The sequence below is a fragment of the Motacilla alba genome, chromosome 4, assembly GCF_015832195.1.
Source record: "Motacilla alba alba isolate MOTALB_02 chromosome 4, Motacilla_alba_V1.0_pri, whole genome shotgun sequence".
Classification (NCBI taxonomy): Eukaryota; Metazoa; Chordata; class Aves; order Passeriformes; family Motacillidae; genus Motacilla; species Motacilla alba.
The window spans coordinates 23,046,692-23,071,479 of NC_052019.1; the positions used below are offsets into that span (position 1 = coordinate 23,046,692).

The 24,788-nt window shown below is 43.7% G+C and overlaps 1 protein-coding gene across 3 annotated transcripts in view; it reads right to left on the minus strand.

Annotated features, from left to right (window-relative positions):
* The window catches only part of RBM47 (RNA binding motif protein 47), a 75,696-nt gene extending 51,298 nt beyond the window's left edge, over positions 1–24,398 (minus strand). Inside the window, exons 1-2 of one of the 3 annotated variants that reach the window (XM_038134875.1) lie at positions 24,277–24,398; positions 23,980–24,120 (exon numbers count right to left, since the gene is read on the minus strand). Coding sequence is in view for 1 of the 3 variants with exons in the window: in XM_038134874.1 (XP_037990802.1) it covers positions 22,843–22,871 (29 nt within the window). In the remaining 2 variants the exon portion in view is untranslated. Of the gene's footprint in view, positions 1–22,842; positions 23,068–23,979; positions 24,206–24,276 lie in introns of those variants that run through there. The other 2 variants (XM_038134878.1, XM_038134874.1) reach the window with 2 other exon arrangements.
* Positions 24,399–24,788: the final 390 nt, after the last annotated feature.

The window sequence follows — 24,788 nt, forward strand, 5'->3', positions numbered from 1 at the left end:
ACTGTGAATCAGTCTGTGTGGCAGAGCCTTTAGTGATCCTTTGTACAAAAATGGAGTAAGCCTTGTTAAACTTCATTTTCATCAGTGTGTTAGTCAATGTTTTGGGTGTTAGCATCTTGCTGATTGCTTGATTTGTTAAGGAACAGTAAATAAAATGGTAGTGTGTAGCTCCTTTGGTGTGCAGATCTCTCACCTGTGATGCTGATGTATCTCTGAGGGGAGAAGCAAAGGAGAGATGGATTTATAAGCCCAGAGTTGTACCAAGGAATTGCTACTGTTAAAACAAAGTTCACTCCATCCCTGTTCCTTCTATATGATAATTGGAAATGGAGGCAAGGGGCTGTATTTTCTTAGCTCTGCTAAAATCCCTCCCTTGCCACCTCTAGACCTATGTGAAGTAGTATATGCATGGAAGGAAAGAAGATAAATGATGTTCCAGAGAAGGTTAAAGGAAGGAATTCTTGTGGCCTCATTAAAAACACATTCTTGGGAAACTGGTTTGTAGAAAATAAATTTTCTATTGATTTCATTCCAGTTGAGTGAAGAAGGAAAATGTGGGACTATGGCAGTCACTCAAAAAGAGGTTTCAGCCCTATCATATTTTGGTGACATTCTCTAGAAACCTATGTCTCCAAGATCCTTTTTGCCTTGTGAATATATTCCTTGCTGAAGGAATATCCAAGCTAAATGTCTGCATTTCTAACCTAAAGAAAAATACTGTGCTTAGTCATGAAAATTCATGCATCAGTCAGAATCCACTGGCATCCCTGGGATATCAGATCATGGGTTGACACAATTTCTTTTAACCTAATGAGTCTGCATTCTTCATTAAAACAAATTAGCACAGTTCCACTAGAGTCAAGGTAGAGGTATAGTTTCAGAGGGCTTCACAGCAGAGCTTCAAGCAACACGACTAATATCAGGAATAAGTTCCTTTATCCCCTCTGAAACAAAACCTAGAAGTGCTATAGCAATTGATGCTTATATAAAACCTTAAATAATGCATATACCATTTATAAAACTTTTATAAAAGCCTTTGTTCCAGGCAGTACAGATACGTACATATATCAAAAAAAAGCCCATATGAAAACATGCCTTAGCTCCCTGCAGACACAGAAAAGCTCACATCTTATGATTACATGTATCTCTGCACACATTTGATACAATTCTCATTATTTTTTGTATATATGTGTACGCAAAACCTGCAGTATCCCTTTTTAAAAAGTATTTGTAAAAAATATTTATTATATTTTTAAAATTTTAGAATGTTTATTTAAATAATTTTTACAATTACTAAGCCATGAGTATCAGAGTGTGGTTTTTCATAACACATATTGAATGTACTTTGCCACGTTGTCACTCAGATGATAAACTCAAAAAACACAGTGGGCCAGAAACAGCTTGTCAGAGCTTCCCCTCCCCACAGCTTCAGACTTAAGGCAATGGAATTGCACTGATGCTTTTAACAAAGCGCTTATCTTTGCTGCTCTATAAGAGAGGGGGATAAATAATAATTTTTTTCTGGTAGTCTGAAGATAAGCAAGTTAATTTAAACTACTGAGTATAATGTTTCTTGCTATATGTTCTCAAGTACAAGGGCAATCTAAGTTTTGCTGTATTGCTGTGACCCGTGTTTTACTTATTTGGAGCACAAAGGAAGAACTTGGGGTCATTTCTTAATCCACAAACTTTTCAAAAAATATTTTAGTTTCATAAAAGAAAGCACAGATGTCAGTTCTGAGTCTTCCTGTGCACAAAAAGAGGGACAAAGTGGAACAGAAGAGACAGAGAAGGTCTCCTTGGCTAGGGCAATCTTGTCAGGCTAGTTTAACAGGGTTAAAAAACCATCCTAGTGTAAATAAATGGGAGCACTCTAGCACGTGGCTTCACAAAGCATAGCCTGCAATTTATTGGACCCCAGACAAAATACACTATCATGCAATGCTGCCCTTGCCACTGAGCCCTACTGCTATGTCTTCCCATGCATCTGGTAGCTATGGCCATGGTGTAGCTGACAGAGCAACCTGCTTCCCAGAACCACTGCTCCCTGCACTGCTCTCCCCTCCAGCTCAGGTATAGATGGGAAGTCAGAGCACCTTAAATAATCTACACATCAGAAAACTGATATACAATTGGCTCACAAATCAAGTAAAAATATAAGAGCAGTGTTATTATTTCAGATTTTTGGGACTCATGTAGCCCAGTAACCTGTCTGCAGCAGTGATGACAAACTGACCCCTGAAGAACAGCAACAATAGGATGAACATAATTGATCTTTTCTGCAACTTGTTTCCCAGCCTCCAACCATTTTCAGCACAGGGGTTTCCTTCAGCCTGTTCTAGATTGCCCAGCTGTTGACTTGTCTTCCAAGTACTTGCCCAGTCTTCCCTTGAGTGTCTGAAAAAAATTGTTGCAACTGTCTTACCCTTTGGTAAAGAGTTTCACAAATCCAGTATTTGCTGCATGAAGAAATATCTCCTTTTATTCTGAAAATGGCTCCTAGATCTTTGTCTAACAGTCACTACCTCTTGCATTGGGAGAGACTGAATAGCTCTCCCCAAACCACCCACTTCATACCACCCTGGATTTTATAGACCTGAATCAAACAAACCCCCGTGGTGATGTCTGCCTGAGCCTGAGCCTACTCAGCCAGAGGCTGACTATCACATGTGTTTTGGCTGCTTTTTTCCAAAGGATTAGGGAATTTACTAAAATATTCTTGTTGCCCAGGGTCTCAGCACATCCTTGTGGCAAAACTTCAGTCCTCATCCACTTGTTGGACATTGAGCACGCTGAGCACAACAGCGACACGAAGCTTGGTGTGGGCCACCGGTCTCAAATATTTAAGAGAGTGCCAGAGTGTGAGTGCTGAATTACTCCCTTCATAGTACTTTGCAAAGTACCAAAGATTTTGCTTTACCTGGTGTGTTAAGTTTTGGATATTATAGGTAAGATCCCTTCATTACTTAGGTGCCCTCAGTAGCTTTTCATTGTACTACCTGACATCAAGTTTCCCTTCCATCACATCATTCTGCCACATTTTAATTTGCCTTATGGCTTGCTTTCAGTTGGTTGTAAGTAAGTAAGCCAGAAAACAGAAATTTTAATGGCCATCAGCACTGCAAGCACTCATATATTTATTGCTTCCTGCAAATATTTTCATGTGATGCTATTAAGTTTTCCAGTTGCCCTCTGAAAGCAAAATATTAATGAGCTCAGTCAGCAGACTTTTTTAAAAGCTGGCTTCCTAAGGAACGATTTCTAATGCTCCATGTTTTTGCTATTTTAGCTTCTCTCAGTAAGTGGGCTGGAATGGAAATCCTGCCTGATCAAGCAGATCTTGTTCAGGCAACATACCTTCAATTGATTTTACATCCATTCATCAGAATAATTTGCTTTAAAAATTGATTTTATGTCTAGCTAGAACACAAGCAAACAGGTACCCCATGTTTACATGTGCACCATATGGCTACCTGGTTTACCTCCCATACTGGGGCAGGAGGGCATTTTAAAGTATTTACAGCAGAGACAGCTCATCATAACCACATCTGTAACAATCAGCTTGGCCAGTCATATTCCTCACAGGTCTGTGAAACCTCCCAAAAGAATATCCTTCCCTGCTCACTATGCAGACCTTCCAGACATCTTCTCCCCTGCTGAGGCAGGGGAGGGCAGGCAGGGCTCCCCAGCCCTGAGAGGAAGTAATGGCATCCTGAGGAAGAGCCACTGGAGCTGGGAACGAACATGTGCAGAATGGTGGGACAAATGTACCAAATACCTCAGGTTAATTGACAATAAATTAAAACTAATGCCTAAGAAAGCTCTCATGGTATTGCAAACTCGTGGTAGATCTAGAGAGCTTACATCTCTGCAACTTTAAATAGAAGATGCTGATATTTTTTCTCACTTATTTACTTACTTATGTTTACTATGTTTAGCGATTTTCCAAAGCAAATTTAAGATGATAGTATAGACCAGAAATAACTCCATGGCAGCACACTCAATGGGGGTGACTTGATCAGCATCACTTCTACAGACACAGGTGTTTCCAAAACACCACAGTGGCAGCAGACACAGCAGAGGAAGATGATACTGCTGTAAAAGTGCAATGAAGTGATACCCTGTGGGTCACCACACATGGTCTTTCCCTCCAATCCCAGCGATCACAGTATTGCTCTGGTTTCCCCAGGGACATGCTGGAGGAGCACTCTTAAGTACTTCACACAGCCCCCCAGGATGCCTCCGAGAGAGACTACTGGAGAAACAGCTTGGGCCTGAGAATCATTTATGGTGGGCTCATGGGTGGGCTTTGCACAGCCAGGGCCCTGGTTCTGTGGCAGAGCTAGTCTCAAGTTAGTAATTGCACATTCAGCATATTATGCAAGCATTTATTCCTGCTTTTTCACAAGTATCAATTCTTCTGCTTTGTGATAGCCACTCCTTTTCTCACTGATTTCACGTGCCACAGGAGCCCAGGTCCTGTTGGCATCAGCATTCTCCCCCCAGCCTTGCCTGCCCTGCAGCAGTGACCCTGTACTTCCTGGGTTAGGACCCGTGTTCTGCTCAAGCCATGTTTCTCCTGGATTCAAATTACTAAGATCAAAAGTTCAGTGGGTTCTGTGCCCAGTCAGTCTGTTTATGTGTTTATTTGTTCCAGTAACCTGCCAGGTCTTCACAGGTCTGAGCGATCCCGTGAGAAGATCCTTGCCTTTCTTCAGAGCTGGCTTGACTTGTGCAAGCACAAACTGAGGGGCTGCTTTGGAGGGAGAGCAGAGATGAGGGGTTAGTGAAGGATCATGAAATGCTGTTTGGAGCCAGCAAATTGCCATTAAAGAATGCTGCCCACTTATGCAGAAAAACTGGGTGCCAGCCACTCACTAACCCTGTTATTCAAGTTCTGCAGCCTGCAGCAAAAGGCTCCTAGAATTAGCTCTCCCAATCTGGTGGTGAGACACCTCTGATGTCTGAAATGGGCTTGCCTTGGGGTTGTTAAATACCTGCTCCATGTGATTGGGCTAATTAAAAGTTTTTAGCCAAACAAACCCCTGTTTGTGAGGGTATAAGAGCTAAGAAGATTAGATGTTAGTTAAACTAGACATAACTGAGAAAACAAAGTTGCTGCTGTTAATTCTTAAAAAATGCTACCCCACTGTGTGGGGGTGAAAGGAGTGGATAACAAAATTAATAGGTGAAAGAGAAGTCTCAGGTGACAGGTATATCCCATCAGAAAAAGTGCTTCCTTGAACTCAATATTGCAATGTAACAGGACAATACATTTATTCTACATAGAGATGGCAAAACCAGCTTTAGTAAAAATTAGTCTTGATCTCCTGTACTCTTCTTGCAAAGGACATGTAGGTATTTTCTATTATTCTATAGGCTTATTACTATAGCTCATCGACTAAACAGGTACATACAAATAGCCCCAGAAGCTGGCTAAGCACAACACAACTCCACACTTTGATCAGAAAGATTGTCTTCTACTACACTGAGAAACTGGATGAGTCTCCTTGTTGTACTGACCAGCTGGGAAGTCAGTGCCTCTCAAAGACTTTGTACCCTGTCCTTCCAGGGGGTTCTCAGTTAAAAAGAATAATTTACATGATTTTACATTTTTTTTCTTTACATTTTACTTCTTTTACATTTTCATAGGAATCAGAAGTCAACTTCTTCTTCCAGTAGGGAACTGCTTGCAATTGCATCCCCAGTAAGAATAGGTTCTTGAAAATTTAACTTGGATCCACAGCATATTTGTGACAAACAAATGTTTCCTCCCTACAAAAAAACCCCACAAAATCCAGGCCATTAGAGCCTCCAGACTCCTCCTTCTCCCCCTCTGCAAACAGACTCATGTCTTATGCTTGCTTAGAAATTCTTGAGTTTATTCCCAGTGAAACTGTTCAGTTCAGCAGCAGCCAGCAGCCCTCTCCATCAGCATCTGCTGCTACCTGTCATTTTGCCTTGTTTCACTCCTTCCTGGGCAGACATCCCATGGATCCCAGGTTTTTATCTTGATGGCTTCATTCTCCCCTACCAGCCTCATTCTGGAACACCTGCTAAAGCTGCTAGCACTAATTATACTTTTATTTGAATGCAAATACTTTGCTTGGGGACATAATAAGTATACACCTGATTTTGGAGCCTCTGAAAGAAGGCTGTTGAGCTGATCAGTGCCAATGAGGAACGGAGACATGTAAGAACTACCTCCACAGAAGTAAGTGAAGTCAAACCACGTCACTGAGCATTCCTAGGTGCTGGAACGGAAGCCAATTGCACCTTTTGAGGTCCAGAACAGCTGACACACTTTGGGCCCGTGTCATTTAAGTACCAGTTGCCCAAACCAGAGGGCAGATCATCACTCTCCCAGGCACAGACCGAGGGTTGGGGTGAGCTCTGGATGGTACCTTACACACAGCGTGGGTGCAGCCATTGGTTTTTGCAGGTCACACAGCATCCTCCTCTGGAGGCAGCCAGCCCCTGTGGCAGCGAGCATTCTGGGCACATTTGATTTACTAGCAGAGATGTAGCTTATGGGGAACAGAGATAGATTACCAAACTCCTTATTTAACAAGTAAAATAAAGAAATCTTTTACATCTGGAAATACTGAGGCGGATGATCAAATAATTAGCACTGCAAGTTTGTACTGCCTGCAGCTAGAAGAACTGCTCTCTGTGGAAGCAGGAATGTGGTTGAGCCTGCAAAAACGTGATAAGGGATCTGTACCTAAGATTTTTGGATGGCCTGCATACGTCACAGGTAAGTTTCCACAGAGTTGAAGGAGCATTGAGGACTGGACTCCCATGGAAAAACTCCTTACTGTACCCAGCTGAGGATGGCTTGCCAAGCAAGTGCCAGTGCCACATTTTTTCCTCCTTCTGAGGAGGTGTAGCAAAATTAAAGGTGTAGAAACAACCTTTCTTCTTTTTTAATATCACAAGTTGATCCCAGAAACAGCAATAAGAAAAATTCTTTTTACTTGCTTTTCTCAACCAAATAAAAAAATCAATTTCAGTTTAATTTCTTTTCCCCAGCACTTTGGAGGTTCCTTCAATTTCCACATAAAGTGCTCACAATTGAAAATTGGAAATATTTTCCTTGGAATTTTAATTTTTATACAGATAGTCTGTTTTGCAAACTTGACCCAAACTTACAAATAGTTTTATTTTTACAAAATCTTCCCTTTTGGTAAGTATGTAAGCTGTTTACACATATTTTTATCCTAGCTGGAATCCTGATGAGCTTGCATATTGTAAAGAAAAAAGTACGGGTATGGATTTCTATGCTGATGTTTCCTCACATGTGTGGGCTGAGGCTGGCTGTAGCTATGAAATACAGATGTAGTATATACAGATCTTGCTGATCCAGTAGAAGTATTAAATAACAGATCTCCTGGCTCTTTTACAGAAGATGATTCAAGCAATCCATAGGTTCCTAGGCTGCTGCACAAGATCACAGCCTAATCACACATGCATGATGGCATAAACAGATGAATAATAGCAACTGCATTTTCAGTCCCACCCACATTTCATCTTATTTTTTTAAATCACATTACACCTACACACAGCGCTTGGCTAAGACTGACAAACACACACTACAAGGAAACCAATATGTTGTTTCTGTACATGTGTATTTTAGGAGGAAATAATACCTGGGATATTTTCCCCCTTTTTCCTTTTTTTTTTATTTTCAGGGAAATAAATCTGAGAAAACAAGCAACAAAACTCATTATCTGTCATGGGACTTCAAATGCTGTGTCCTAACACAAGTGCAGGTAAGATTGGACTAGAGTAGGAGACAGCTGACCTATTCCAAAATATTGCTGCCTGGCTTCCCCATTGGGCTGCTGTCAGCTCCAGCACATGCCATGATCTTGCCTCTGTTGAGAACTGGAAGAGTACTGGCCTTGACTTGAATGGAAGCAGGACCAAGCCCTACTCAGACAGTTTCACACACTGTCGGGTGTGCGTGCCAGCGTTACGCAACGGGGTGAAAAATGAAAACCTGTCAGGCACAGAACTGGTGCACTCAAGGACATATTGTTATTTGTCTTGCAGCTTTGCCACTCTACACTCTGCTTTGCCACAGGGATTAACCACATGCCATTGATAGCTGCCATGATAAAGTCAACCAAAATACTTCATTTTTTTTAACTTTCAGAACATGATCTAAACTTTTGAGGGAAATGGCTTGCTTGGCCTCAAGGTTTTATCAGAAAAAAAAAATTAAACTGGGAATACATTTACTTTTTCCAGTCTTCTTTCCTCAATTTTCCCTTCCTTTGTCCCTCAGCTAACAAAGCAGCAGATTGAATTCACATCCCAATTCCTTTATTAATTATTTTTTTCAACCAAGTGAGTACGTATTGTAAGTTGCCAACCTTTGCTTTCTGGAAATTCTTTGGTGTATTACTGCATAGCAGAGTGGTGTGACAAGGATAAAGAGATTAGAAGTAATTTCATATAACTCCTTCTGTCAAAATCTGCAGAGGGCTTTTACTGGTAACTCTGAGTGTTGCTGAAATTCTTCATAAAAAACTTTCAATATATGGGCAGGAAATCTCTAAGCTCTAAGACACAAAGTAACCAAAACAGAGGGAGAGAAGGAATATTAAATCAAAATCTGAATAGAGAAGGAATACAAACAAAACAAAAAAAAAAAAAACAAAAAAACCCCTCACCCCATTTAAGTACTACGGTAATAATGCATGTTATCTCCAGGGGGTTTGAGAGCAATTTAGCTTTGAAAGCCAGAAAACCACATGCTGATTTTCACCAGTTTCAAGTAAGTGGGCATAATGTGTGCAGACACAGGCTCTCCTTACTAGCCTTAGACAGCCCAGGTGGCTGTGACCTGCTTGAAGGTCAGTACTGCAAGCTGCCTTGGCTCACACAGAGCTCAGGCTGTGTTCTCCCTGATTGTTGTATCAGCACACTTCCCATACAGCCTAGACAGGCAAAATCTGGCCAGTAGGTGAAGAACGTTTCCTGTATGGTGGTCAGGTATGGCCCCTAGGACTGTCAGTGTGAGAAGGCAGAGGTGAAGCACACAGAGAAGAAGGAACTAAATATGATCTGGCCAACACAGCTGGGCCAGCCTACAGACCTGGTGAAAAAGCTTTGAAGATGAAAAGAGGGTGGTTTGCATTCTCTATTGTTGCTCTATTACATGACCAGAGGAATGGACAGACGTTAAATGATAATGTCAGCCCTGCATCTTTTCAAAAGTTACTATTGTGGTATAAAGCAATCACCAGGTATTGCAGGTCCTGCTCAGAGCCTGTGGCCTTGCAGAAGAACAGAGAAAGTGCAGATAAGCATGAGCACAGGTGCATGAAAGGGAATGTACTGCTGCCATATGGATTAGGAGAGGAGTATAATTGCTTTGTGCCCTATTCAAGGTGCATACTCTTCTATATTTTTGGGAGGTCCTTTTCTCTCTTTGTGAATCATTCACCCATTAGTTTCCACAAACATATTCACACCTCAGGTTTGCTCAATGAAGGCTGTAGCATAATCTGATGTGTTGCAGCCCACCCAGGACAGGAGTTTTCATCCTTATCTTCAGCCATTTGCTATGAATGAGGGAGATTGCTCTGTGTGCTTTATTTCTGATCCTGGATTTCAAGCTGGTTGGTCAGGGGATACTTTCCCTCTGCTATCTGCAGCACCCAGTGCAACAAGTGTTTCTCCTTTGTCCATTTCTGCTTTAAAAAGAACCAAAGCTTTGCCCACAGGCACTGGCTAGGAAACGTAATGCATTCAGGTTTTGATCCTGCACCTTTCTGGAGTCACAGTTGTTTTAGGTATGGGAGGGAAAGCAGCCCCGTTGTCTGGCTGTGCCTCAGCCCTAGGCTGCCTGAAGGCGAAGTTAAAAGAGAAACACAGCCCTGTGTGGTGGGCAACCCTGACTCCACAGTCCCATCATCTCAGTCTCTGACCAATTTCCTGTTCCTCTCCTGAAAACAGCTTAACTTCAGACAGCTATCACTTGTAGCTGTCATCCACCAGGAAAAGGAGAGTGAAACACTGCAACAGCACAGGGTGAATAGCTACATTTGACTTCTGCCACTTTACAGGACACTTTAATAAACAGATCTCTAGAAGAGGTGCACTGTGGTGGCCAGAGCCATGCTGAACATATTCCCTAAGCAAGGAAATGTTTAACCCTAGTACACCTAGCACGGGTAATATCCCAGTCCTCAGCACACTCCTCACTCCATGTCTTCCTTCTTTACCCCTCTACCTTTTCTTACCATGCAGAGGACACAAGCCTCATTTATGTTTTCATCAGTTTTTTCAGCTGCAATGCTGTCAGAGAAAGAGGCTTGCCCTGTAAGGTTTTGGTCATCTGTCCTGCTTTGCCAGTCTCATCAGACCTCCAGCTGACCAGCAGGGATGCATGTGGGACCACTGCATCCTCAAACCAGCCCCTGAGTCAGCACAATTCAGACTGTGAGTGACTCCCACCCATGAGAAGCCATGGTTCGCTCCTCCCTCTTTTACCACAACGTGCAGGGATGGGGATAAAACACAGAAAGGGGCCATGGCACAGAAATGACAACCCAGGATCTCCCTTCCCAGCCCGATACCTAATCAACCACTGGTGATGAGGATGCCTCTACCTGTGAGGTCTCCTCCTGGCCCCACAGATCCCTGACTAGACAGTGGCAGGGGGCTGGCATCTCCTCACCCCAGCCACTTATTTCTGGTGAACCCCAACACAGCTCTACAGCCCAGGAGGGACAAAAGCATTGCAGGGCTTTGCTTGGGTACCCTCCAACCTGACAAGTGCCAGGTACCATTGCCCTCACTCCCATGTTTCACCGAGTGAAGGTGCCAGCCTGGGTCTGGGTGGATCTTGCAGATGTGTCTGGGGTGGGGGAGGGGAGGGTGGGGGGTGAGTGGTGCAAAGGCTGCTCCCCTGGAGCACCTCATATTTGGAACCTGGGTGCTGCAAATTTGATCTCACACTGCTCTGGACCCTCATGGCAGACAGGGGCCTCCTTTGCTTGACATGGAGTAGAGAGGGTGGCCTTGTTCCTGCAGAGAAGCTGGACTCAGACACCAACGGTGGCGGCTGTCCCCAACATTCTGAGACAACGGAGGTGACAGCACCTGATGCACTGCAGGAAAGGGGAATGCACAGCAAAGGCAAATAAAGAGGGTCTTGATTACAGCTTTCTGCCTTTGGTCTGCACATGGATCTTGTGTATCATTGGCCAAGTCATTTAAACCAAGGTTTGTACGGATGGTCACCAGTGGCATGTTCCTTGTTTCCAGATGGGGACATTTTCTGGACTGCAATTTGCTTGCAGGAGCACTTAGAGCTGCAAGGGAACTGTTTGGGAAATGCATTTTGAAAATGTGGATCTTAAGCAAAACTAAGTTTTCTGGAAAGTACAGTCATGAGGCAAGCAGTGTAACTGACTTATACTAGTAGCTTAAGTGCAAATAAAACAAGAAAAGAGGACAATTTGTTTTGCCTTGAGGCAAACATTAAAGGTCTTAATTTTTTACCCCATTTCTATCATTAAATTTGGTGATATTTTCTAAATTAAATTCTACTCTAAAGCAAAAAAAAAAAAAAAAAGGGATTGCATAATTTTGAAAACATGGAAATAACGCATCAACTTATTTGTGTACATGTATTTCTCATCACCCAAAACAACCTCTTAGCTTGACACAAGCCTATAGCTAGAGCTTATTTACCCTTAAGAACACTGTTCAGTGAAGATGCCCTTTAACTTGCTTTATCTAAGCAAGTTCACCTGTGCCTGGCCCTGGCATCATAAACTGTATAATCTAAACTATGGCAAACTTCCTAATTTATAGACAGTGTCCCTATTTTTAAGTAAATAAATATCAAATTGTTGTTACGCAGATTATCTCATTATTGTTTGCAAGTATTTAAATGTTATAGCAATGAGCACCACTAAAAAAAAGCCAAAGAGTAATAAATCTCTCTTCAGAGCAAAGGAATTCAAGAGCATGAACCATTTACATCCTGAACAGCAGCAGAAAAAAAATTAAATAATTAAAGTTCATTTGTCCACCCTCATTTTTATGGATGGCATATGGCAAGGTTCCTTCAAAAAACCTCATCAGCACTGAATGTGTCAAAAAGCCACGATCATACTATAATAATATATATAACAGAAGGCAAACTAAGATTGTGCAGACTATAAATCTGGCACTTCATATTTTTTATGAGCAGGATATATCTGTACACGCTTTCCTAAGCTTCCCTGTATTTTTTTTATTTCTGATGCAAACTGAAACCCAACCCCAAATTCCATCATGAGGCATCCTACTGATGTGTGTGTCACCAGAGGAGTAGCACATGATATTTACTGCTTGGACTTCCGTTTCACAAAGGAACAGTAAATGACAAAGGCAGGGCAGCAGCAGAGAAAAAGGGACGAGACAGGAGTGGGGGACTCCTTACAGCTTCTTGAGGGAAAGCTGGAGTGGTGAAAACCCTTGAATTCACATCCCAAAGTGCTCTGGCTTGGGCTGCGTCCAGTTTCCTTGGATGACTTGGCCTTTCTTCTGCTCCTGCCCTTGTCCAACAGCAGTGCCTCAAACTCCCACATTTCCTGCCTCCTGTCATTGTCTCTAGCCCTGAGAACCCCTGCTTGGCTGGCTCTGAGTGCAGCCCCCCATGTCAGACCTTGCTCCCAAATGTGCTGTCTCCCTGCTCAGCCGCCTCTTCTCAGTAATTTCTGAGTTATCAAATACCTATTTCCATCAGCCTTCTGACTCTTCATCAGCTTTTCAAGGCAAACAGTGGTCTTCTCTCTCCTGCCTCTTTGTCTCTCTTCTGCCTCTTCCCTTCCCACTAGGTTCAACCTGTTCTTCAGGAGCCCCACACCCCAGTACCTGTTCCTTTGCTTTCTTTATCTTTAGGTGCCCTATAGACTGCTCTTGAACACAGGGCAGAGAGCCCAGCAGGCTCATGCTAGAACTTTAACTCAAGTTTTCTCAGAGCACAGGTAGTGTCAACAGCGGGTTTGGGGACTTGGACATTAAAAGTTGAAGTTTCCAGTAAACACATGGAAACTCAGTTTTCAAAGGTTCATATCCTGCTTTGACCCCTCCACAAGAGCCACTTCCCTGCTTGAGGTCAAGTACTTAGGCAACCTTAGGAAGAAGTTGCAAAAGTTTGAAAAAAAGCAAATTCTCTAGCTTTGATTTTCAGAAATTTTCAAACACTTTTAGGCTAAGCGACTCTTGGGTCTCTATACAGGTAAATGCAGAACAATTCACAGGCCTCAGGTATCTTGCCATGCAATGCAAAGCTTTGCAAAATTATGAGCAAATGAAAATGGTCTCCTAATAGAAAATGCAGGACATTCTTATTAACCAGAGTCGCTCTGTCTTCTTCCTTTTACATCTTCTTGTGCAATGGAAACTTTTGGATGCTCAATATCATGCACTTGGAGCAGTTACAGTCTCAGATCTTTTGTAGGTTATATTGTGTGGACACTTTTTTCCAGAGTGGGCTACAACAGTTATATCTACCTATCAACACTAAAGCCACAGGCACTTCAGCAGTACATTGCTTTTCCAAAACCAGTGATCTGAAGCAGAAACCTGGACTTGTCCCACCAGCATCCTGGGGACTCCCGGCTCTCCTCTGTCCCTGGAGTTTCACAGCAGGTGCTGCTCACTGCTCTGTCAGCAGGACCTTGCTCTCACTTCACAGGGACACAGCTGGATCATGAAATGCTGGCAGTGCCCCCTTCCCATCCCTTGACAGCCTGTGCCATTGCAGGGCTTCATGGAGCCCCCCTCACCCCAGGGCTGTGGGACTGAAGGAAGGGGAGCTAAGGCCAGGAGCCCAGGGGCTGCCAGAGGTTCAGGTTAGGTGTCCAGCTGTGACCGGCACCTTCCCTCATCCCTCCCCAGGACTCGCACAGCACAACGACTCAACCCTATCAAAATGAAGGCATAAGCCAAACACAGTAAAATCCCTGAGATTTGCTGAAGTTCCCCACAGATTGGCCATAGCAGACCTCACAACCTGATGGGATTTTCAGCTATACCAGCAGAGACCAGCAACCACAAAACAGATATCCACAAAAACCTCTGGACTGTACCGTTGTTAACTCCTGTGTGTTATTTTTTATGGCAAGGCAGGGACATGAACCCAGGTTTCCTAAGTTTTATACTGGTGCTTTTCCTGCAAAACCAGTCACTCGTATAGTTTTTGCTTCTTGCCTGGCTTGTTCTACACCCTGTTGCACATATGCCTACAATAGTATGTGTGAACTCAGAAGAAACCTTTATTTAATAGTGATTGACATTTGCAGGAGCTTAAAGAACGCAATGATTTTGGCATGTGTTACTTTCCAGGTAAGGATTAACCAACCAGTGTGTCAAATACCACCTGATGTTCTTTGTTTGAAAAAGGCCACGTTTCAAAATGGCAGCAGCTTTCAGATTATTTTTTCAGAAAGATTGTGCTTTGGTTTGGAAATAGGGAAGCATAGCAAGGATTGCAACACAAAACAGATAAGACTAGATGAAGAGGAAATGTGATATAAGTGGTTTGGATCTACAGAAGGACGAACAAAATTATGTTCATCACACACTATTCATGTAATAATGCTTGGTTTAGAAGACACAAAAGCAGTGTCCCCTCATCAGAGCTCAGGCAGAAGCTAAGCCCTTTCTGTGTCTTGGTATTGTGGATGAAACCCACATTCAAACAATGTAGAAAAGCAGTGAAAAGGAAAGTCTGGTTCATCCACCTTCCCTGTCATTGAAAGCTCCTGCTGTTGGCCAGAAGGGGGTTCACCCTTTTGCTTTTCCATGGTTCTAACATCTCTACGTCCAGCTGTCTAGGGCTTGCAAGGATGCAGAGTGGGTGGTCTGTGGGGCACCAGGGCATACACAAACCAGTTCAGAGCACGTATCCTGTGCCAGGATCCCTGGCCACAGTGAGGCCAGACTCACTGACTGACACAGACAGAGCATGCAGAGAGCGTGGAGACCCAGAAACTGGCATCAGTGCCAGAAGGCAAAGGTGAACCTCTGAAGATGGGAAGCAGTGAGCCAGCTTTGAACACAGAACTCCGAAAGAAACTTGTGTAGCAACAACAACAACTAGCAAGCTTATCTAATCCTCTTTGCACCAGTCTCAGCTCTGCAAAGGGTTTGTCCGACCCATTTGTGGGTATTCCGGGGGGCACAGGGGATAACCTTGTATCCACAATTACAACACAGTTACAGCTCCCAAACTGCAGCAGATCCTTTGCAATTGCTTTGGAGTACAACAAAAAAAGAGAACATACAGTTGCCCATGTATTAAAAACATGAAGGTGTCCAAAGATACTATAAAATTACACCCCAGCTTACAAACCCCTGTTCAGTCCATGTCCTGTGTACTGGCAGCATGCACTGAGAGTTGAGGTCTTTAACTGATTTTCACTATTACCAATATGAAGCTTTATTGAGAACTTAACCTTCTAGGCTTACAGATACATAGCATTTTCCATAAAATTAAGTTTCTTACACTTCCCATGGGAAAGTTGACCTCACTGTCAGCAATTTTGCTTAAATTTCCTTTGGATAACCTGTATTTTTTACACAACTTATTTATTTAGGAAAAAACCCTGCTATATCTGTTGAAAAATACAGAGGCAGAGATGCTTAATGCTTCACCTCTTTTATATATGTAGTATATTCTTTAACAGCTCATCTCTTGTGGCACTCCTCAAGAGTGTATTTTTAGTATATAGAGGGAGAGAAAAAAATATGACAGTGGGCAAAATTATCCCATAAGATCATCTCCCTGAAACAGAGATTAAAATGGTAGCTGACAGTGCTTTAGGAGTTGAAAATCCAGCACTGAGACCGATTTGTGTTGATACCTCTAGTGCACATGCTGTTTATATATATGTACAAATATACAAATATAAATAATATATTTTCCTTTTAAAAACAAACAAACAAACAACCCAAAACCTCAGTGATCTACAGATGGAAATGCTAGGATTTGCCTCAGATTTCAGTCTCCTTGGTAAAGGCCAATGAGATGGACACCACAACCTGCTCTCAGGAACCCCAGAGCCCAGGGACCAGCAGGATCACTGTTAACACCTCTCAAATCCCTGTGTTTTTTTTTAAGGTGCCTCTCTTGCCAGCGGTACACCACCACAAACCCATCTTTGGGAGATGACAGGAATCAAAAAGGCACAGTTGAAACTCCAGATAATGCTCTAGATAGAGGAGGGGGGGAAAAGCCCTGAAACTCTTCTGTAAGCAAAATGCTTGCCCTGGGCTTTTCTCATTCTGATGCGAAAGCCAGCAGACAAGACCACCAGTGCCTTTGGTTTAGCAATACTTGCTGTATTTACTCAGGGCTTCTGGCAGTTCATTCCACATTCCTCAGAGCTGTAGGTTTTATACAGTGCCCTGTATATCAACCAGACAGTGTACCTGATAAACTCCCCCTGAGGCAGGTGGCCATGGGAATGGCCAGGAATTTGTGCAGGAATTTGCAGAGGAATTTTCTTACTTAGACTCATACGGTTAGCAAACAGTAAAAACTAAAATTGTTCACCAGTCGGTCTTGCTGCTTACCAAAAGTGTAAGCTTGCAGACCACTCCCTGCAGAAAGCCAGAGCTTTCCAAGAGAAATAAAGAGTGACCATGGGAAGACACCTTCTCACCACCTGCAGCAAGGACCTGCAAACACCTGTGGTGAAACAGAGGTCAGAGAACAGACCTTAAAATATCAGGGAGGGCTCCTGGTTGGCAAGGCAGAGAGGAGCAGAGCAGCACAGACACAGCTGTGTTCAAGAGCTGTTGCCTGTCTCAGACCCTCTTCCCACTGATCACAGGAGTCACAGGAGGCAGGGCACTCTGCTAACATCCTAGATATGTCTTGCCACCCCTTTGGTGCTTAGGAAGATTTATTCTGCACACATACAGTCTGACCTGTGACTCACATTGGTAAGTTGAGACTTGGGACTTCAGTATGTGGAAGAAGCATGTAAAAGCCTTTTTGTTTATTGTTGCTCAATACAATTATCCTCTATGAAAATCACATTTTTTTCCTTCTGTGCAGGACAACTGTGGCCTGTTTGAGCCCTGCCCAGGTTGAAACTTGCTTCTGGGCCCTGGGGTTGTGCAAGGCCCCTGGGTACATCTGCAGCCACCCTTAGCCTGGGTGCCCAGGGTGAGCAGACAACTTTGTCAGTAGCATCTACTCATCCCACTTATTTTGTAAACACTGACTAAGACACCACAAAAGGCAGCAACAGCAAGCACATTCAGATCTTGACCCAGCCAGAGGCACCTCCAGAGGCACGTTCATTGAAAGTGTGCGCTCAGTAAGTCAGATAAGTTGTGTCTTTTCTTGCCTGCTTCATGAGGCCTAGAAGCTAAAGAAAGAATCCATCTTCAAGAGCCACAGACTATACTGCAGTCCCAAAAGTTTGAATGCCCTCACCAATTAAGCCTAGGTCTGCTTGCAGCCTTACCTGTGACTATGCTCCTGTGAGCTTCCAGTGCCATATTAGTGCTACCTTTAATGAAAATGCTAATGACAGTGAAATGCTTCCTGTGAGGACTAACACTCACATTAGGATGTGGATAGTAGTGTATGAACTCTGGTGAAATTTCAGCATACAGTCAACAGAAATTTTACTGCCAGAAACATGGCCTTAAGTCATGGTAATAATGTTAATATTTAATTGAGGTGAGTTGAACGTGCTCTTTTGTTGCAAAAACATCTACAGGACATGTCCCTGCGTGCATGATCGTGTTTGACTCTATCTTCCCTCCTTGCCTTTCACGCTTTTTTCCCCACTCTGGCTCTTCGTCCCTCCCCAGCCACAAGAGCTCCCAGGGTTGCGCCCTCCATACTGCTCACACTTCATACCCTCTGTCACCCCAGCACAACTTCCAGCTTTAAAGACCTGTTAGCCACAGTTTCTTCATAATTCCACCCTTACAGGTCCTGAAATCTTGAGCACAGCTTTCAAATCCTCATAAAGCACCTCCGTCTCAGCTTTTCTGATCCTGGTTGGGGATCAGACTCAGTGAGCTGACCTTTTCCTCCCCTGTCTCCTTCCTCCTCCACCTCTTCCTCCTCCTCCTCCTCTTTTTCAAGGTTTGCTCATTTGTCATTTTATCCCTTCCCTTCTCTTCCCAGCCCTGCAAATGCCTCCCCTTCACCCAAGTCCATCACCTTCCTCCTTGGGTTTTGATTCCCTATTTTTCTCTTCTTATTGCTGCTGATTTATGCTGATGACCCATATCACCCTCTTTGTCATGCTACGTCCAGTTTACCAATTCTGTTCCTCTTCTGCCCCGATCCTTTTCTTTTCCTCATTAAAAAAGACTGTTTATTTGGCATGCACTGTCCAGAGGCTATCTGCTGCTGGGTTTTTCCTGCACTAAACTACAAGTGGTCCCATTCAGCACCATCCATTAGCCTCCCCCATTATGCCCACCATTCAGCCTTTTTGCAATTTCTGTTCCATCAACCCATGTGACTTCTCTTTTGCTTTTAGCTCTTACCTCCATACCAAGTTAAATTGCAAAATTCTCCCTACATTTCAATTTTCTTCGATTTTCTTCCCCATAATATCCAGCCCAACCAACACCCCTCAGTTGTTTCTCTTCTGCTAGGAAGGTTGAAACACAGTCTGATGAAAGCCCAGCCATCACTTCCAGATATATGTGGATAAAGCAGAGCCTCTAATACTGCCCCCCATCTCAAGCAGTACCCAAAGTGTCTTTTCTTTCCTTTCCACAGTGACCATTACTGCTGTTTGCAGGCAGGGTACACTTTATATTTGGGCAGCCTTTCTTTCAAGGTACAGCTAAGACCTGTTGATGCTTTTTGCATGCATGTCAAAGACACTGGCTGTTCTATCTACCCTCAAAACTTAAATGCTTCCCTGGAGTCTCACCCTCACATTAGCTCATTAATGGTGACATTCCTTTTTGCTCTTTCATCATTTGATCCACTGTTGATCTACAATCTTGATCCACTGTTTTATCTTCCAAATATTATTTCAAGAGTCATTTTCATAGCTTTGAATGTGGCAATCATTTTCTGTGCTCCTGTTGATCCTCTTTCCATCTTCTAATAAATAAAATAGAAGGTCCTTACACACAGTACTTGCCTAGGCAGGCAGAGCTGAATAGTACAACCAGGTGTCTTTTGCAGCTTATGAACACCCACTTTATGCTTCTCATCATATGCCCTTCTGTTTTCCTTCATAATTCCTTGCTGGGACTGCTTCCCTGGTAACAGCTGCAGAGGAACTTTGCTCACCTCTCCTAAATTCCTTCTAAAATCTCTCCATTGCTGCTGAGATGGCCCAACAGCAGCCAGTCTGCTGTGTGCTATTCTTGGTCTGTACTCAGCTGACCCCTCACCATTTCCTGCATCCATCCCATCTCTTGCCTCTCACCAGCTATTTGGTGCATGAGCCCCACACGGCAGCGACAGCCCTTCCACTCCGCCTGTATGAGCAGGTCCACGCAGCAGAAACACCCAGGGCAGGAATCCCAGGTCTGTGACACAGCAATCATAAATGACATCTTGAATGTTATTGGGAACTCAACTTGCTGAAACTCAGCCTACACCCTGACTTGTGGTGGAGCGAAGTTTCTCTGGAAAAAGACAAAAAGGCAGATGCAGTACCTCAGTTTATTTCTATGGCACAACTCCAGCCCATCCATTGGGTACTCAAAAGGCCAAAACATGAAAGCAAAGTCTGAGCTACATCACTTGGGGTGTTGCTTTTCCAGAGTAAACCTTCCAATGGCTCTCCCATTGGCAAATGGGATAGACAGCCTCAGTTGTCAGAGGCTGGTTAAGGTGTTCTCCACTTGGAAGTACATGAAAGTTACTGTTGTCACATTATTATTGCTTGAGGATTCTCATGCCTTTGTAGTTTCTTTCCATCTCGTGGCAAATAAGCCCATCTGTGCTGACACAGTCTCAGCTTTATGACCTGCCTAAGCAAAAGATAACATCCAGACTCTAAGCATATTTTGTAAAACACACTTTAAAAATATCAGAAACCCCTTTCTTCTTTTCAAATAAAATCTTACTTGGGATCAGGGCAAATGAAAGCCTGGAAAGGACAAAAATGCCCTCAAGTATCAGGTAGTCAGCTCTGCAGTCACTAAAAAGTTGCTTTTCTCTGTTGAGTTTACTGTGTCACCAAAGCCCTACCAGCCATAGCTATACAAAGCCTGCATTGTCTCAGCAAGGCTACTGAGATGTTCCTGATCTTGGCAAGAGCTAGGTGTACCCAGAAGCATTTTATTGAAAAAAAAATTACTACAGCAGAAAGAAATATTATTTTAGGCCTCATACTGGAAAGATAAAGGTCAGAGTCCTTCCCTCTACTAAGGGAGCAGACAAAAATATCCTGTTCATGGGATCCATTTTACAAACTTGAAAATTGCACCTAAAAATCCCCTTATAAAACAAATGTCAAAGTCACTGCAATATAAAGAAGGATTTGTTGGTTTAAGTCATCAATAATTTGGAGATCTCAACTTCATGGCAAAAAAAGCAACTACATACAGCCCTATACAAGCATGGAGATAGTCTCTTTACAGTTAATCTGTTAGATCTGCTTCCTTGCTACAAAGCAAACCTGATCTTTATGTTCATTGCTGATTTCTTTTTTTTTAATAGGAACAGGATCTGGCAATGCTTCTTCACAAAGAGCACATACTTGCCCCTACTAAATTTCTCAGTAAATCACAGCAATATGGGTTCAGGAAACTACACACAAGGGGGCCATTCGAATGAAAAAGCCAAAATTACCTTTTTGTTTCACCATAAATGTGGTGTCACCTCTGCTGGAGTTTGTCACCCAAGCTGTGCTGTGGGCTCCTGTGGTTACCCAACAGGTACTCTCACACCACTCCAGGGTAACCTCTGGTCTTCTCTAGCTGTCAGATGCTCTCACAGCTTTCACAGAAGAGGGTGTAGCATGTCACAGAGTGGTGGCAAAATGAGGGGGCTCTGCCATGTGGAGGAAGCCAAGACTCCAAAATGTGGGAAGCTGCAAAAGCAGACCCCAGTGCCAGGGATAGCTTTGCTGAAGCCAGCCAGGTGAGGGCCACGCAAGATCAAGGGTTCGGATCAAACTGACATAGAAACAGTATTCCCTGAAGGCTCTACCATCTCCACTGCCTATATTAAATATTTTTATTACGATGTTTTCAACTTTTAAAAAGCCTGTATTGAAGGCAGCACATTCTTTTATTTTCTAAAACTTCAAAGAAAGATTTTGCATCCTCAGCTGCAGCAGGGACACTCCGAAATTATTAGCAACCCTATTTGCATGCCAGTCAACGCCAGATATTTCCCTAACAGCTCTGAGGGCCCGGAGCCTGTGTCTCAGAAGAGGTCAGACCCAAAAAGCAGAAGAGGATGCTGTGCTCTCCCCGGGCTGCGAGGTGAGGTGGCAACAGCTGCCCTCCGCTCTCGGCAGGATGCACGGCTTTGAACCAAGCCAGGAGAACAACCTCTCTCAGGACGGGAATACGCAGGGGAGCGGCGGGAGAGGGAGCGAATGCGCAAAAGGAGTGTTTGTCTCTCCGTTTATCTCGCAGACAGCAATCTGTTAGCTTCAGCTTCGAGCCTGCCGGACACCAACAGCGGCCCGTTCCTGGCGTTATCTCCACCTCCTCTCTGGGAGTGCATGCTGCCTTCCAGTTTTCCAGCTGTATACCAGGCTGCGCTTAACACCGCGGCCGACCCCTGGCCCCGGGGCCCGGCAGCTGCGCGGGCGCGCAGCGCTCCCCGCGCCCGAGCGCGGAGCCCGCCCGCGCCGCCGCGCCCTGCGGAACCGCGCGGCTGCTCCCGCACCGTGCGAGCTCGGCCGCGCTGGCAGGGAGTAATTGCAGGCTTGTCCAAATTATCGTTTGCACAGTCTGGGAGACACATCAGGGCACCGATACTCAGCTTGCGTTAGCCTCAGGCGGCTCATTTCAGCCCCGTCTAACGCTCCTGCCTTCTGCCAGGTCAGCCCAGTTGAGCCCATAAAATTTAGTAGGGATTTTGCGACCTACAACGTCCCAGCCCATCTTTAACCATTACAATAAATTTGCTTTAGCTCAAAGTTTTATTTCAAGTTCCTGAGAAGAAATGAGCTGTGCAGCCTTACCTCTAAAAATTTAAAATCTGCTACTTCTTTTAACGTGAACCCTAGTATTTCTCATCTAATCACGCATATCTCAGCGTGAAGAAGATGCTTGACCTCCTGATGGATACATATATTCTGAATGGTCTTCAGAAACTTTTCACAGATAAGATCCCATTCTTATGCTAATGTCTATAACAGACTGGCAGACAGCAGACTCGGAGCCCTCTTGTCACCTCCCTGTCACTTGTGCCAGGGCTCTGTGGTCTGTACAAACGACAGCATTTTAAGTGTTCAAAAAGAAAAAGCAGCCATGAAACGAAACACTACTTCCGAAATTGACTCCAAAGACATTAGGCAAGTCACGCTGTGCTTTTTCTTTGACTTGGAGAAACACATATTTTAAATTAAAACTCTCAGATCTGCTAATTACTTCTCAATCCTTTTTTAGTACCTGCCTCTACCTCTCACCTGTCATCTTTTTTCAGAATCACCAGAAATATGTCAGTTGGAAAGAGTCACCAAAACTCCACCGAAACCTCTGCAGTTCTCTCCATTTGCCTTTTCCCCGTAAAAACACTTTAAAATGTATTTTCTGAGTGAACTTCTGGTCGCTTACATTGTCAACCCAATCACAGAAGAGTAAGCACAATCCAATGCACAGCTAAGGACGGAGGAAGTGCAGAGCAAACCGAAAAGCGACGGTACCTACCTGGAGCCCACCTCAGCGCCCAGCACCATTCGCAGCAACGGCAGCGTTTTGGGGTAGCGACCTTAATGCATTGTCCTTCCTACCGCGCTGCTAAGTGAGAGTTGAGCAACTCCTTGCACTGCTGCTTGGAGCAACAGCTCTCCCAATCTTAACCCTCTCTCTTGGCTCTTCGCTTCTTTGCTCGGTGGTTTGGTTTTGTTTTTGCTTTGGTTTTTTTTTTTTTTTTTTTTTTTTTTTTGGCTTTTTTTTTTTTTTTTTTTTTTTTAAACGGACTTTTTGAGCGCTAAAACTTGCGATTAGTAAGTACCAGCTAAGCCAAAGCCCCTGCTCGCCCCTGCCCTAAGCCGCACATTCCAGGGCGCTGAGCGGGGCGCTGAGCTCTTTGCCGGCACCGCGCAGCTCTCGCACCCCAGACCCGGCTTTCTGCCTGCAAACTCGATAAGGCTGCAGGAGCTCAGCAACACGCTCTGAAACTCGGACAGGAGAAAAATTGGTCTCTAATCTCCAGCCTGGGTGGTTTTTATTATCCTCCTCCCCCCCCTCCTCTCTTTCTCTCCACACTCACAGTAGCAAGGCTGTCTCCGGACTACTCCCTGCCTTAAACTCACCAAACCAGATTTTTACTCCCAACACCTTCCCGTAAATCTGAACTGAAATTTTACCCTGCTTGCTGAGTTCTGGCTGGCTGAGGGCCAGCCAGCATTCCTGTTGTTTTAAGAGGGCAGAGTAAAAAAAACCAAACCAAACAAACAAAAACCCCAAAAAACACCAACAGCAAACCCCTCCCCCAACAAACAAACAAAAAACCCAACCCAAACCCCAAAACCAGAAGCATAAACAAAACAAAACAACAAAAAACAAACAACAAACAAAAAAAACCCCAAAAATCAAGCCCCCAAAAATCAGAGAAGAAAACCTGGAGAAATGCAAGGACTGGAAGGAAGCAAACTTTTAGAGCAGCTTTACTAAAACTACTGTGGGAGGGAGTGATTCGCATTAATCTCTAAAAGGCTAAAACAGTGGGGTTTTTTTGGGTTTTTTTTGTCAGTGTCAGTCATGAGAAAATACCCTTCTCAGCCATCTGCCTCCTTCAGGTGGATGCATGTTTGAAAAGAAGATAAACCCTCTGGTACTCACCTGAAGGACGGCAGCAGGCATCAGCATAGCAGGGAGAGGAGCCTGCACCTTTGCCTGATCGAGTTACCCCAGGGCAGCGGTAACGCTGGTTTGAGAAGTGCCACATTTTACACTTTTCTGCCCTAAAGTTACATGTGGTTTCTAGAAAAGGAACAAAAGAGAAACCAGTTTACATAGACAAAAAAACAGCAACCAAGCCTTCCTTTAAACTCCGTGTGATCCCTCTGACCGTTGCCTGGAACGCTTAGAGAAACAATGAAGCAAGACTGTAAACTTTCTTACCCCCTTTTACGTTACCTGTCTGTGCCTGGCTAAGGGCTTTGATGTATTGAAACAAAGCACAAGACCTGTTTATAGTAAATGAAACCAACCAACAGAGAGATCTAATTCAGACTTGTGACTAAACAAACTGGAACAGGAAGCACACACCAGCAGATTTTTTTTTTTAAGTAGTAATTCCTGCTAGCATTGTCATGAAACAGAAAAAAAGAAAAAAAAAGGTTTTGCTTCTCCCTTCAATCACTTTTGTTCAAAAGGAGTTTTTGGTGGTGTTTTGTTTTGGTTTTTTTTGTTTGTTTGTTTGTTTGTTTGGGGTTTCATTTGTTTTGTGTTTTTGTTTTTGTTTTTTTCTGGAGAGCAAAACCCCACCAACCAAAACCCAACCCAACCCAACCCAACCAACCAAAATCCCAAAACAAACAAGCAATGTTCCATCTGTATATGCAAATATTTAACAGAGCAATATTTACCACTAGTGGTGACCTGGAGATATTATTCATCTATTTGTTTCCACATGTAGGTCATTTGTG